Source organism: Ostrea edulis, chromosome 6 (genome assembly GCF_947568905.1).
Source record: "Ostrea edulis chromosome 6, xbOstEdul1.1, whole genome shotgun sequence".
NCBI classification, from domain to species: Eukaryota; Metazoa; Mollusca; class Bivalvia; order Ostreida; family Ostreidae; genus Ostrea; species Ostrea edulis.
This window is the reverse complement of record NC_079169.1, coordinates 85,231,059-85,247,403: the sequence shown is the minus strand read 5'-3', so window position 1 is coordinate 85,247,403 and position 16,345 is coordinate 85,231,059. Positions and strand designations below refer to the sequence as shown.

Below are 16,345 nucleotides of genomic sequence, written 5' to 3'. Positions count from 1 at the left end.
TTTATAGATTATTTTTACATCCTCATGTTTAAAAACACAACATTCAGAGCAATAACAGTTGTCAATATTTACATGTTAATTCATATGGGCCAAAGTATAGAGAACAATGACAATCCATACCTACTGTACAAGTTTTATAATGCAATGTAATAAAAAAAAAAATACAGTTTACATGTATAGCAAACATGCTCATAATGTAGTTTAAAACGTATTATACACTTATTGGATACAACAAATTACATTTATAATGAATCAAATTCTGTCATCCCCAGCACTTTGCTACAAGTGTGTTGTACTGTACATTTTATAGTATTACTCACTGGACTCTTCCACTTTAAAGGGTTTGGAAAGTGAGGTCCCAAAATCATTTTTAGCAAAGCATTGATAGGTTCCGTAATCGGAGGTCTGCATCTGGATGAATTTCAGCGTCCCTGTGGATTTATCCACTGACACATACTGGCTGTTCTGAACATCTTCTCCATTTTTTTTCCATTTGTATCTGAAATATATTCAGGAAAACATGAACCGTTTTCTTCTCCGCACATGCATTACACGAATAAAACTCTTTTAAATATGATATTCCATTGACATTTTTCATTCAATTTTAGAGCAGTCTCAATTTCCTGACTGATAGATATTGTGATGGCATCAGAAAATTTACAAACTCCTGTATATCCAATGATTTAAATCTGAAATAGAAGAGACTTCCTTAAATATCAACTTGTGTCATATCTGACCCAAAACTTACTCAATTTGTCCATTCTGTGCCTTACACTCAATCCTTGCATTAGTAAGAATAGAATCCCGTGGAAAGTAATAAACATTGTTGAAAGTACTGGTCATTTTAGGTGGCATCTGATCATCTGAAGCAATTAAACATAAGTACAACTTCAAAATTAAAAGAAAAATATTTATATATATATTGGTTGTGTTCAATCTAATCAAAATTAGATCCTATTATCCGCTCATTTACTGTTGCTACACCTATGTAACGATAGTAGATGAGCGGATCATAGAATCTAATTTTAATTAGATTGTGGTTTTGTTCAATCTATGAACACTATCCTATTAATTTTTCCTGTAGAATCATAACATCACAATGTGACTTGACATAATCGTATTGTGCAAGAAGTGCTACATCAAAGACGGTGCATTCCTAAGCAACATTTTATATACACACACACACACACATATATATATATATATATATATATATCATAATCTGAAGCGCCCTATGAGCAAAAGTGAATTACCTTGACATTTTATGATGCAGATGAATGCTGATAAAAGCAGAAGAAAACTAAGTTTCCAGTTCATCACTCGGGCTTTCTCCTGGCAGTATGACTACAGGTGGTACTTTTTTCTTTGGCAGTATAAAGTCGTATTTTTCACTTGGACGTTGGCACAAAGTGTACAGATACTAGGCCTTTCTTCTTCACTTCAACTATTACTGTAGACTTTTCCCTGAAAATATGCAGTCATTTATTATACATGTCATATACACACTAAATCATGAAGTATAGTGGATGAAATATCAAATATTATTATCACTACAGAGCATGCAAGTCATATTCTATGACTATACAACAGGTGCTATAATTTGATGTCTGGTTTTTTTTTGGTTTTTTTGGATTCATCCAATTACAACTCTGATAAACACAATTAATGCAGTACTGTAACATTTCCACGTTTTTCAATAGACATTTTTAAAATAATTTCCTTCCTTTTGATGTCCTATAGTACTTAACGATACCTGATAAATCCCACTCATTAACTGGTTTTATCCTAGAAATTTGATTTCCTCATGCCTGTACCACACGTATACAGCAGTATATATTTTCAGAAATTTATACACATATATGTATGGATCCACGTTATAATGCAGAGACTGAAATTACATCTTCCAAAACTAACTTAATTATTTTTTGTTTTTCTGACTCACATTAAAAGGTTCAGACCCATGTGCAGTCTAATCAATGAACAGTAAATGTGCTTTGATACTGATGCATTCTTCATATCAACCAGTATGTGTACATTTAATCAAATGCAATTCCAAGTTCCCTTAATTTAAAGATAAACTTTGCACCAGACTTAAAATTTTGCTCATATACAAAGTAGTGTAAAACACTGGTTAATGTACATACATGTACATGGACAGCCACAAACATTTTTTAAAACCCCAAAATCTTAGAATGGGGAGCATAAGCAGACCAGAGGGGAAAAACTACCATTGTATGAATGCATGTGTAGCATGCAATCAGCTTGATATGCCCTCTTTTATCAGTGGACATGCAGTCTGCATCCCTAGACACTTCTGAGATATATCTCATATTCTTAAAATTCTGACATTTACAAATTTCATCAAACATTAGAATTATAGGGCAGGTCCTTACCAATCACAAATTAATTCTCCAATGTAAAATACATTCTATATCCAAGAAAATTGTCACTGTTTATGAAAAAAGTACACTGCAGAATCAAGATTCTGATAAGAGCATGCTGGTTTCATAGCCGATTGACTAAACACAGCATATCAATAATAAATATACATGGCACTCAAAAGTAAAAATCCCAAGATTCCAAGAGGTAAACAAGAAAGAGTGTACGCTAAACTTGAAGGCAGATAATCAATATTTTTGGATAACAACATTAATCTATTTTGGCTTAGTCTAATTTACAGACCAAACATTTTGGGACAGGAAATAATTATCAGAGCCTAATTACAAACTAGATTTATTATCAGCACTGGTTTGTATGTTCATCCATTTGCAGACATTTTCCCCAATCCATCATCTTGTTTCTCACAATGACACAACTAAAAAAAATCAATCTCCTATGTTATGCACAAGCATGTCTGCTGCCACAAAGGAAATACAGAGTAATCTCCCTTGACAGGAACCCCCTTTCCGTCTGTGAATGGGAACCTATTCATTGTGATGTGTGATGTCAAATTTATGGCTAATCTTCTTAATTAGATTGCTGGATAGAGAGCATCCACAGAGCACAGAGCATTTTCACAGATAGATATGATCATCTGTCCCAGTGAAAGCTGAATTTATTGTTTTCCCCACTCCACTTATACAAAAACACTTGAGAGACTGACAGTATATACAATGAATACCACCAGTATTTCAGAGCTTAAAAATATTGACCATCAGTGAAGGGCATTATCTTAAATTGACATATTTATCATTGTACACCAACATAAAATAAAGAATTTCTGTAAAAACAGAGTTTATTTATCAGTCCATCAAGTATTATCTTGTTTTTAAATGAAGCATAACTCTGACACAAAAGCATCTATTGAATTTATGTACAATAATTCTTAGGCATTGTCAACTGACACCAGCTGCCAATTAGTTATGACAAGTTTCAAATTGCCTTCTCATTTAACTGCAGGTACTCATAAACAAAATTTCCATTAAAATTGGTTTTCTACTGAACAACACATCATTAAATGGGATACCTCACTTTGAAAGGCTGATGACAAATTTTTCATTAGATGGGAAACTTGATATAAAAAGCATAGGGTGGAGGAAGTCATGCATGCATATAGCCCTAAAGCTGAGAACATTTGTACTCATTTATTTCTACTGCAAAGTAACCATCAGTGTGTCTAAAACTAAAGCACCATCCAAATACAATGCAATGTTTAATAAAGAAATTAAACCTGAAACTTTGGTAAAACTATTTCAGTACGTGTTACAGTGAGTACCAATGTGGCCACCTTACACGTAACCCCCTTACCTTTTCTTCATGTAAAAATAGACTAGTAACTTTTTTATGTATGTTGATACTGCTCACATGTTAACATCTGATAGTATCTTATACGTCTTTTCAATATCTTCGAAAGTGAAACTCATGCTTATATACGTTCATGTACATGTACATTCTGTAATTTCAGCTAATAATTGATGATATGATGGTGCAGTACATTACTGGACAAAAAATATTCAATAAGCTCCAAAGTTTTTGTTTTATCCTAAATTCCAACACCTCTAGCTGGTACTTCACGTAAAAAATGTGGTAATTACATATACACTATAATGCTGACAAAGACAATCTTCTTCAGGAATTCGTCAACAAAACAAGACAAAAAAAGATAGTGATCAGTGAAGCACAAAGTAGGTACTATATCAATGTACAAGTCAACAACAATTTTCTTCCTCAAAATTCTCATACTATACACAAATCTGATCAGCACACCAGATTCATAAATCACAATAATTTCGTCAATGAAATGCACAGTGCGACTTAAGTGTTGTCTTACCTTCTTTCGCTTCCTTTGTGACAATATGCACCTTAACCCAAGCCTTGAATGAATCACCGGAAGGAAGGTTAGTTTAAAATTCAATTCAAATAAACGGTCAGACACATCTAAAAATGTGTCACACGCAAAAGACACACACATACACCTGTAACAGAAGTTTAAAATAACCTGGGTCCTAACTTGCCTTTCCAGCGTCAGGTGTGTTTATGGTAATAAGCTTGGCTGAATCAACAGACACACCAGTGGAGAAGGTTATTGGGTGTATAATAAACAAGTCCTAAATCCCTCTAGTATGACCAACACTTCTGATTACAACCATTGTTATGTCATGAAAATAAAGGCCAGTGCTCTTCTACAGTAAAGGTCTGTGTGGGTTAATCAGGGTAAACATCAATAAAATACTTCACACATATAGCCCTGCCAAATAAGGCATATACCTATTTGTCATCTAATCTAAAACACAGTCACTGATACTGACGTGTAAAATATAATGACCCCTCTTAAGCTGCTTATAGTAACCTTAATGATTCTACATTAATTTTTGATGAGTAAAAACTTACAATAGGATTATATGATGAGACATGCAATATATACTTGAATTCTTAATAGCTTAGAAATCTGCACCATTCACAGCTTGAACTTAAAGGTATCAATGGTCATGATTAAAACTGCTGACTCTAGGGAAAAGAAACTAACATAATATACAATATGCAACAGGAGATCAAATTTACATATTTCAATTTATTTATTGACATCACCATGTTGGCATTACAGTCAAAATACAAAACAAATGACATATTAAACAAAAAGAAAAGGAAAAAAATTATGGCACAATGACTATAGCATATGTATAAGACATATTCATACGCTTCTTAAGAGTCCATGAATTTCTTTTCTCTGCATAAAGCATCTATCTAAATAGTTACACAAACGTTTTGTAATATTATAATCAAATTTCTTTAATGGGATCAGTACCACAGTATAATTCATCACGAAAGTATCATAATATTGAAATCAAAGTTTGTCATACACAGGACAGTAAAGAACAAAATGTTTTTCGTTTTCAACAAATAATTTACAAGCATAGCATATACGTTTTTCCTTCAGGATTATTGGTTTACAATATCTGCCTGTTTCAATAAATAGTGAATGTGCACTTATTCTTAATTTTGTAAGCTGTGATCTTTCACACAAGGAAACTTTAAGTAATCCTGCAATTTATATTCATTACAATTTATGATTTTACTATAGAAATAAAGTTTTCCTGAATTTGATCATGAGATTTTGTTCAAAGGTCATGTTAGCAAAAGTTTTATTAAAGCTTACATCTAAACTCCTTATGAGAAATATTTAAAGAAGTCAAGTTAAATCTATGTTGAAGATTGAAAATCTTGCTTTGCCATGGATTATAGCTCTTTTTCAAAGCTAATTCTTTAATTGTCTTCTTTAAGAGCTGATACTAAGAGCACATTATTTTATGTGGTACTTGATTTCATATCTCATAATCTCATATAATATTTAAACATGTTTTCATAACATTAGTAGAGTGGATAAGAACCCAATTCAGCATTGACTGCTAAATTTGATGCTTTTCTATGTACACCTAAAATATCTTTGATTTGGCCTCCATGGCTGAGTGGTTAGAGCATCATGCTCAAAATCACACGGCCTCTCACCTCTGTCGGCGCGGGTTCAAATCTCGCTTGCGCCAGTAAGTGAGAAAGTTTCCCAGTTTACTTTCGGAAGGTCGGTGGTCTCTTCCCAGGTACATTGTATCTGGGTTCTCTCTTCCACCAATAAAAACTGGGCGCCACCAGATAACTGAAAAATTGTTGAGTGTGGCGGAAAAACATCAATCAATCAATATCTTTGAGAATATGATTTTGTGAGGTTTTTTTTTTCAAATGGAAAACATTCTGAGGAATTAATCTAATTTATAGTCTGTAATCCATATTTCAGATCCATATGTTATAATTGGTGTAATTTGAGCAAAACTTGGACTGAAAGATTGTGTTGTTTCCAGGTATACTTTGATTTCAATGCATAATATGCCTTTTTAGCACATTCTTAAAGTTGTTCAGAAGCAAACTTCAGTTTTCCATTTGATGTAAATACAAGTCCTAAATATACTTATATTGATCTGTTATAGGTACAATGTTATGCTTATAATAAAAGCCATATACATATCTTTCACTGATGCACTATAGCAATATATTAGAAAATGTTCAATCTGTGCACTATTTAAGAGATCATTTCATATAAAAAATCTTTTCAAGGCCAGCTCTGGCATGATATGTCACCATTATCATGCAAGCATTTTGAGCTGCTAGCTATTTTCATGATTGTTTTTCATTATCTGCATCCCAACGAGCATGCTCTGGTTTTTGTTTACAAAATATAGGGGGAAACATTGATATCTGTGATATATGGAACAGTTTATTCTGATTGCTGCACTTTTAAAATAACAGCTATTATTGGCAAATCATTACACCATTTATACATATTCTCTTTGTATGTATTTCGTCTCTGATGACATTTCTTTTTCTTTCTTTCTCTATAATTATGCACCTTTTGTTATGCTGATTGATTACTGCGAGTGTGTTATAGTTATAATACAGAGCAGACACTTCTCAAACTTTCACTGGGTTCTAAACTTAAGGTAGTACTCTACATCGTCATAATGGCTGACTTCCTTTAAAAACATGGATGAAAAAATCGATATCAGCAATATTTGTCTTTTCCTTTTCTATTTAAATACCTAGCCGAGTAGCTCAGTAGGTTTGAATACCGACTGCTGAACTGTATGTTGAAGGTTCGAGTCCAGCAGGGGTTTTAAATTTTTTTCAGATTACCTTCTACTAAAACTGTCCTTTTTGACAAAATAAAGTAAATTTGAAAATTTTCAACTTCAAAATATTGTTGTACATATCCTCCACTTTTCATCTACATCAAATTTCTCTGGTGTAGCATACCTCCTTAATAAAAAGTTTCTTAGAAATTAAGATATACTCCTGAGCTTAAAAACACTTAACATAAAAATACATAACCCTGATCTTCAAACCACTAGCTTCCTTAAAAACATATATAACACTGTTCTATCTCAGCAAGTTTACATCACATTTAAATTTTAAAATAAAGTTTGATCACGAAGTTTGGTCCACTGTTGCATGCTGTTTTAAAATACTGATGTCAAATTAATGTTCATTACTACCACCCCTTGTAAAAAAAAATTAAAAATTAAAGACTTCAATTCAAAACCATCCTTCACATAATATTTAAGATTAAATTTAGATTTTCTCTGCTCACCAGACAGGTGTGTGCAGTTCTAATTATAACAAGCAAGTTAATCAACAAAACCAGTCAGGGAGGCTAACCTCAAATTAAGCCCTATCCTCCATTGATCGATGGATCTATGAAGATTCTGATCTTACCAATTTGAACAGAAGGGTGCTCTACAGCCCTGTCTACTGCTATAATTAAGGATTCAGGAACTCTCCTGGAACTTTTCTGTCTCTTTTGACTAAAGATCATTCAGAGCCTAGGAGGTCATAGATGAGTGATGTTCAGAATAATCACATTAGCTGATTGAACTTGAAGTATATAATCAGCCAAATTGGCAATTAATGCCGGGTTTCTACAAGGATAACCCCTCAGAGAGGAGGAAATACATGATCCAGTGATGACACTGCACCAGCCAAAATCTGACAGTATAACATCAACATGTATTCATCATGCAGCTATCTTACCTTCTATTTAAAAAATTCTGGGTTTTTATGTAAACTTTAAAATCCCATCAGATCATTTTACAAACATTCATAATCTCATTTAAGCAGCCTCGCCGACAGTTGTTTAAAGTAGAACTCTTAACCAACAAAACGCAACCATTTATACTTTTAAAATCTCTTCCGTGAAATTCCGTCACTAGTTTCACAAAAAGATGAGCAATGATATACAGACCTTGATCGGTATTTCCAGCTACATGTAGCCAACACAACTGTTACATGAATTGTGTGTGTATATATGCACTGGTATACTTTAGGTTACAACTTTCTCTTTCTCAGAAGTCACATGAGGTGATAAAAAATTTCATTCTATGCAAATGAATGTAAGCACAGTCTGGTATAAATATGAAATATAGCTAGGGTCACATGCTATTTTAAATGGAAATAAATTCCTTCTAGTCAGCGAAATGACATATAACTAAGAATGTTTTATAAAGTATTTTTTCTTGAGTATCATTTAATTGCTAAATTAAAAATGTTTGTTCAATAAGTTCTGTGAATTCACTGATTTACATTACCAAGAAAAAAAACCATCAGCACGATTAGTGTCATTTCAGAACCAACACATATTTAACGAAAACACCTGAAGTTATCAATTTTTCATGGATCCTGATAACTCATAGAGAAATCAAGAAGCTCATTAATTAAACATTGATCTTTTTATCAGTACAGAATTTTTTTCCCTACTTGCTTTACATGTCCATAATGTGTCCATGGAAATTAATGGACAGGTAATCAGGTGATATGTCCCAGGGGGTCTGTTAAATTTGATAACATGTAATCAAAATCAACAAAAGAACTGCTTTTTTAGATAAGTGTTACACCAATTTTCCCCCCTGTTGACTTTGCTATAAAACATGTGTTTTTGTTTCAAATATTGCCATAACGATATCATAAATAAGCTGTAACTGGTAATTGTTCTCCATGTGTTTTATTAACATGCTGCTGAAAGCCATGCAATGGTAAACATTTTTCTAGTACAATATACTAAGGCTCATTAGCTATGCTGTTTTTGGAGCATGTCAAATCAACAATTAAAGAACATTTCTAGACAATCTGCTCCAAAATTTATAAACAACTAGCATAATAAATGTTCTTGTTGTCTTCACACAGCTGTGCAAACCTTGGTCTCTTTTTAACAGTGTTGCAACATGAAAAGGGACGACTGCATCACCAGTACTTAGAAATACACAGTATAAAAAACATGCCTAATGAAATATAATGGAAGCTATTTAACTTTCTCAAAACTATAGAGCATAGAAGCGATAAAGCTATTACCTGCACAGCTAAAACAAGACACTGTATCAGTACAGTCAGAATTAAAATGTTAATTCAAAACAAAGGTTCACAACAAACTCTTCAATACTTAGCATCTTGTATACTTTCTCCGACTTTCAATGACCTATGTCACCAGTTGTTAAGTTTATATATATATATATATATCATTCATCAAATAAGATGAATCAAGTCATTATAGTGTTTTCCAATTATTGTTGATTATGATCAAGTCGTAATCGATCATCAAAATCATTAGCTAAACTAATCGATTTTCAATTAAAATTTATCATCATTGTCCATGCACCCTTTCATATACATATATACAATAAGTACCCGTTATATTTGGTGTGCGCAAAGGGGCTGTGCTAGGTCCGCTTCACTTCCTGTGCCACATTACAAATGACTTACAAGACTGTGTCCTCTCATGTTTGCCTTCTATTCAATCATCGTGTCTTTCATAATCAACAAAATCGACAACTGACCATTTGAAATTACAAGATTTCAACCAACTGGAAAAGAAGGACAATAATCAACAATGCCATTAAATGTTATATCCTCTGACCTCAGCTATAAACTTCTACAATTTTCTCCTAGAATCCTCTCCTAGGGATCACTTTATTAGAAGACTTATATGGCATACATACATTAATGATATGCAATAAAGTCCTATATGACACCACAGCCTATGTCCATGATGTTGTTGCACACAACAATGTAAGAGAAAAGCCTAGTAGATAGTTTCCACATTGCAATACAGTACATGTCATCACATGGGGCCCTTACACAAAATGTGTTATCAAAATAATTTAAATATAGAACTTATTTAGCCAAGAGGAGCACGCTTTTTTTATTAATAGAAACTTGGCTACAGATCAGGAAAGTACAATCATTCGTATTCAGAAAGGAGGAAAAAATCCTTTATAAATAGCTAGGGAACTCGATCATTGTCCCAGCCATCATCAAACCACATATATCTCTCTGAAATTGGTAACAAACCTCATATCAAATCAAATCCTAAACTTAAAGACACAGCTGAAACACTACCAAAGAATTCAACAACAACAACAGTGTTACAAAAAATAGTTTGCCACCCCCACCCCCCATTTAAGTAAAGTAAATTTTATTTAAAGTCGGCACTATATACATTCAACATGTCAAACACAAGCTCTGTAGAGCTTTTTAACCGACTATATTAATTTATCTAACTATCTTAAATTGAAATCACCTGGAGGAAGCTCAGAGTGACCCTCCTTGAAACAGCGCCTCATGACTAATTGTGCCCCCTCCCTCATTGTTCAACCCTGCACGTAACCTACAGGCTATACAAATACATGAAAACCGTATCCTCGCCTGTCATTTGCTTGATTATTGCATTGACGACCATGCTCCATCAGATTCCAATGTTTGACAAATTTTTGAACAAAAAATACTCAGGAATTGAAAATGATTTATGCTACACTACTTACTTTGCTTTATCTCCTTCTTGTCCTAGATCAGTAGATATCGCACATTCCAGCAACTCCGCTTTACCTGAACAGGTGTGAAACGCCGTGCGTCACACAGGGAAGTCGAATACCAAACCCGATCCAAAAAAAAAATAATCTTGATATCGGCATTGAATGTTTTTACTTTGAAATGGATTTCAAAATTGGATATTAATATTTTTGTGTTCTAGTCACGATCGAAGTGGACACTTCTATGAGGGTGAAGACTATTTGATACCAGCGCCACCCCACCCCCACCCCCCCACAATGCAGCATGCTTTCCTAGTATTCCCCTTTTTTTCTTTCTTTCTTTTTCAATCCCTTGTTTATCTTTTTTTTTCCCCCATTTCATTAGAACTGCTAGAATTCGATCAGCTCTTCTATATTTTAATACCATGGATCCTGTATTCAACCTTAGAACTGATCTGAATGCGTATCTATAATTTTGATGATGATAGAATTTATCATGTCTTGAAGTACAATCATTCCAAATAATCAAAACTTAGATAGGCTATGAATTTATATTTCTCCGCTTTTACAAATAGATCTTTCTCTTTTTATTATTTTAAAAAGAAGAAGAAGAAAATCAAGGGGGGAAAAGGGGGGGGAGAAACATTCGTGATTATCAGTTGGAATTTACGTTCTATTTTTTGCAAATTTGAAACAAATCATTACTAAATCTGTGTGTGGGTGGGGGATATCACAAAGTATCTATTTTGAAGAGGAAACATATAACGTCATTATTTGACGTATTTTAGTACCTGTCCAACGCAACTAAGGAATATAGGCTAATATACTACAAAGTACTTATCTAAGGAAATCGCCACTATCGTCGCATTATATATATATATATATATATATATATATATGGATGCTACGTCGTGTAAACTTGAAAGTATTATCAGCGTTCAGTGCAGCACGAGTGCAAATTCCTTTCATTCAGATATAAGCTGGCCTAGATTTTTGTGTGATATATTAAAAGACGTGCATTTGTGTTACTTTTTAAAGGTTTTCATTGGAAGGGCTGGTCTCCAGAAATCGTTTAGAATTTCATAGGTTGATGTATATTACTCATGATTTAAGATAAATTTTTTAAGACCTCTTGAAGTAGGGAATTTCAGTTTTAGATCGACGCGTGGGGTTGTTTGGTTTTTTTTTAAATTGTTTCCTACGGACGGAATTTGTTGAGATTTCACAGAATTTTAGTGTTAGCTACAATTAGTAATTAATTTATATATATATACATTGTGTGTGTGTGTGTGTATATATATATATATATATATATATATATATATATATATATAATTCAATAAAAAGCAGGAAAATATACAGTTCCAAAATATATTTAAATCACTAGTGATTCCTGCTTTTTTATTGAATTATTTTGGCTGTGTGATATCAACTCTTTCTATTTGGATTATATATATATATATATACTCGCTTGTGAAAGAGAAAGAGAGAAGGGGGTAGGGTGCTCTGTATGTTATCATTTGTAAAAACGTATTAGTATCTGCACATCATTCATTTTAGTACTTTATACAAATATTGGTTCCCAACACTTATCTTCAGTGGTATAATGTGACACCCTTCATCCCGTCTTGAGCACTGGGACGTACAGAACAAAACACTTTTCTGGGGTTGTGTGGAACCACTACATTGTGTTAGATGTCAATATGCGTGACAGTCAAATTGGTTTGAATTGATTTCCCATCAAAGGTGACCTAATATTCTATTGTAAGGGAAATGACACTCGAGAGTCTCATTAACAACTTCCACAGCCACGGTTATTGAAGATCGTAACTTTTCTCGAAAGGCTTCCGTTTCCCTCCCTCACATTGGACTGGACCTTTATTTTAACCGCCACTGCCGTGGATGTGTTTGCCAAATAATGTCGAAAGGGGTTCTAAACTAATCTAAGATTCGATTCGGCTCCACCGTCAGTCCAAATGTTTAGCCAAGGCGTCAGTCCAAAAATTCAGCCGAGATAAGAGTAAACACATTTTTTTTTTTTAGAGAAATTGACAATGAAAAAAAAACCACACACACCCGTCTGTGCACACAGACTGAGGTCCAGACAAATAATCAGCGGGAGGAACTCACTTCGGCTCGATACAACACACTATAACATTGTGCACTCTTACTTTACGGTATCCCAGTCCGGTGTAATACACGTTATTCACTACGTCATTGGAAGGCAGACGAATTGTGCAAATTCAAGTCCATAGTCTTGGGTATATGGACCTCTGCCCTTCAGTTTTTGAAGAAGAAAAAATTAATAAAATTTACGCAGAGTATATCTCAATCTGCCCCCCCCCCCCCCCCCCCCCCCCCCCCATCTTTCTCACTTTGGTGGGTTTAAACTAGCTGTAGCTATATCTAGAAAGCATGCAGTGATAACAAAAATTAAAAATACTATGTGCAGTGCACGTTCCTTCCTCTCTGCCATATATCATATTTTATTAAAAATATGTAGTCATGTTTATAACACATGTCAGAACAATAGTGCGGATATAGATCACGATAGTTCGCACTGACAACGTTTCAAATGTTGGTGTATATACTCCCGCTAAATATTGACACCTTAACAATTTTAACAACTTTAGTTCATAAATTACTAAATAATGATCTCAAACCCATTAAATGACCACTACCGGGTTTCAAGTAAAATATAGAATATAATAAAGACCTGCCCCGGGGGATCACTAAGCCGTAATAGTAAGAAAAATCAGGCCGACCAAATCCGGAGGGGCTGTTGTATTTACTGCAATTAAGTGATGTTAACCTATTTGAACACACGATCAAGTGATATCGTCTTTATTCGAATTGGTGATAAATGGCAATAAATACCACAACGGGGCCCGGGCCTCATAAAAACACCACCACCCTCTTGTGAGTTAGTAGGACTGGAAAAGAGGGGGGGGGGGTGAGTTGGTCTTAACCAGACCTAAGTATTATCTCAAACGAGTAAGGAGACCTAGTTTTTGCTTGGTTCAGTTTCTTGTTCCTATTCTTCCCGGGGCCTATAAATGTCTACAGTCGTTCTTCGTAACCTGTTGGTTAAAGTATTAAAAATTCAAGGATATGATAGGCCATTGTATTTAGGTGTGCATAGATGATTTGTTTTCAGATTATGGGGTGTGTGTGATACATTAATGAGGGGGGATCAAATGGGGGTGGGGTCTACCATAGAATTTTATGGGGGGAAATCAAATCCAAAATTCAAAAGATATAACTTGACAAATATGATAGGCTGGGGTCTTCGGAAATGAGAAGAGAATAATAGGACCTCCAAACTAGTTTCAAGGTCAAGGGACTTGAGTTCATGACCTTGTTCTCTGACAATGAACATCAAATCTGGTGTAACTTTTGAACTAGAATTGATAGAAACATGGACTCTTCAGAACTGATACTGAAGAGGACACAAACTAGTTTCAGGGTCAAATGACCCGTGAACTTGACAATAAAAACTCCATTTAGAACTTTAGAACCGGGACTGATAGAGACATCGAACTTTCAGAAATGATAAAAGGATGTTGTGACCTACAAACTGTTATCAAGGTCTAGTGACTCCAGTGACTTTGACCTTTTACCTTGAATATAAAAACTGATACAATTTCAGAAGTAGTTAGGTCTGATACACCGGTGATGGGTCTGATAGGGACCTAGGATTTTCAGAAATGATGAGTGCATGGATGATGGGACCTACAATCTAGTATAAGGTCAGTGACTTTAGTGACCTTGAAATTAAAACTTGTATAATTTTAAAACCAGGACTGATAGAGACATGGGATCTTCAGAAATGATGAAAGGATGCTGGGAGCTACAAATAGGATCAAAGACACCAGTTTTACTAAAAGGATTTTTTGAAAACTTTCAAATCTTCAAAACCCAAGGTCTTTGTGATCTGAATTTTTGAAATAAAATCAAAATTGACATGAATATTGTGCAAGGGAGTTAAATAATGTGGGGAAAATAGTTGTACTCAGAAAAAGCCCACCTTTATACAGCCAGTACTTTTTGAGACTTTATAATAGCCTCCCCATGTAGTATAAAGTTTGTTCCAACTGTAATCCCTAGGGCCAAGATGGCACCACCAAACACATTCATAAGAAACTGTAATCCCTAGGGCCAAGCTGGCACCACCAAACACATATGTAGGGAACTGAAATCCCTAGGGCCAAGCCAGCACCACCAAACACATACTGTAATCCCTAGAACCAAGCCAGCACCACCAAACACATATGTAGGAAAATGTATTCCCTAGGGCCAAGCTGGCACCACCAAACACATATGTAGGAAAATGTATTCCCTACGTTCAAGGTGGCACCACTAAACACATACGTAGGAAACTGAAATCCCTAGGGCCAAGCTGGCACCACGAAAACACATACGTAGGAAAATGTAATCCCTAGGGCCAAGCTGGCACCATCAAACACACTCATAGGAAACTAATCCCCCACCAAACACATATGTAGGGAACTGAAATCCCTAGGGCTGAAACGGCACCACCAAACATATATGTAGGAAACTGTAATCCCTACAGCCAAGCCAGCACCATCAAACACATATATATGAAAACGTATTCCCTAGGGCCAAGCTGGCATCACCAAACACATACGTAGGAAAATGTATTCCTTAAAGCCAAGCTGGCACCACCAAACACATGAATAGAAAAATGTATTCCCCTGGGCCAAGCTGACACCATCAAACACATACATAGGAAAATGTATTCCCTCGGGCCAAGCTGGCACCACCAAGTTTATATGTAGGAAACTGTAATCCCTAGGACCATGCCAGCACCATCAAACACATACATAGTTAACTGTAATCCCTAGAGCCAAGCCAGCACCACCAAACCCATTTGAAGGAAACTAATCCCTTGGGCCAAGCCGGCACCACAAAACACATATGTAGGTAACTGTAATTCGTAGGGCCAAGCTGGAACCACCAAATCCATTCATAGGAAACTGTAATTCCCAGGGCCAAGCCAGCACCACCAAACCCATTTGTAGGAAACTGTAATCCCTAGGGCCAAGCCGGCATCTTCAAACACACACGTAGGAAAATGTATTCCCTAAGGCCAAGCTGACACCACCAAACACATACATAGGAAAATGTATTCCCTGGGGCCAAGCCGGCACCACCAAACACATACATAGAAAACTGTAATTCCTAGGGCCAAGCCGGCACCAAACCCATTCGTAAGAAAAGGTTTTCTTCAAGAAGTGCAGAAGTACAATTTGTCAAAATGATATACAAGCATCCTCATGAAGCGTAGAATCAAAGTTCATACCCAGTAACAATGATCTCTGATGCCTACGTGGGACCTGAATGGGGTTTGAAATTTTACAAAGATGGGTAAAGTATTTGAAAAATCCTCTTCTGAGCAACCACAAGAGTAAAATTTCCCAAAAGAATGCATGGAAACATCCTTATTGTAGATTCAATTTCATTCATGCCCCCTACCCCTACACGCATTGATGAAGTTTTCCGTCCAATTTTTCGTTAGATACAGGCATCAAATAAAGAAT

General features: G+C 35.0%; 1 protein-coding gene across 11 annotated transcripts in view; it reads right to left on the bottom strand.

Moving 5' to 3' along the window:
* Nucleotides 1–10,908, bottom strand: part of LOC125645629 (neural cell adhesion molecule L1-like) — a 29,444-nt gene extending 18,536 nt beyond the window's left edge. For 2 of the 11 annotated variants that reach the window (XM_056142444.1, XM_056142452.1), the window contains exons 1-4: nucleotides 8,228–10,895; nucleotides 1,254–1,464; nucleotides 749–863; nucleotides 321–499 (exon numbers count right to left, since the gene is read on the bottom strand). In XM_056142444.1, the coding sequence (XP_055998419.1) occupies nucleotides 321–499; nucleotides 749–863; nucleotides 1,254–1,317 (358 nt within the window). In that variant the 5' untranslated portion in view covers nucleotides 1,318–1,464; nucleotides 8,228–10,895. Of the gene's footprint in view, nucleotides 1–320; nucleotides 500–748; nucleotides 864–1,253; nucleotides 1,465–2,393; nucleotides 2,621–4,270 lie in introns of those variants that run through there. The other 9 variants (XM_048871261.2, XM_056142443.1, XM_056142451.1 and 6 more) reach the window with 9 other exon arrangements.
* Between the last annotated feature and the right edge of the window lie 5,437 nt (nucleotides 10,909–16,345).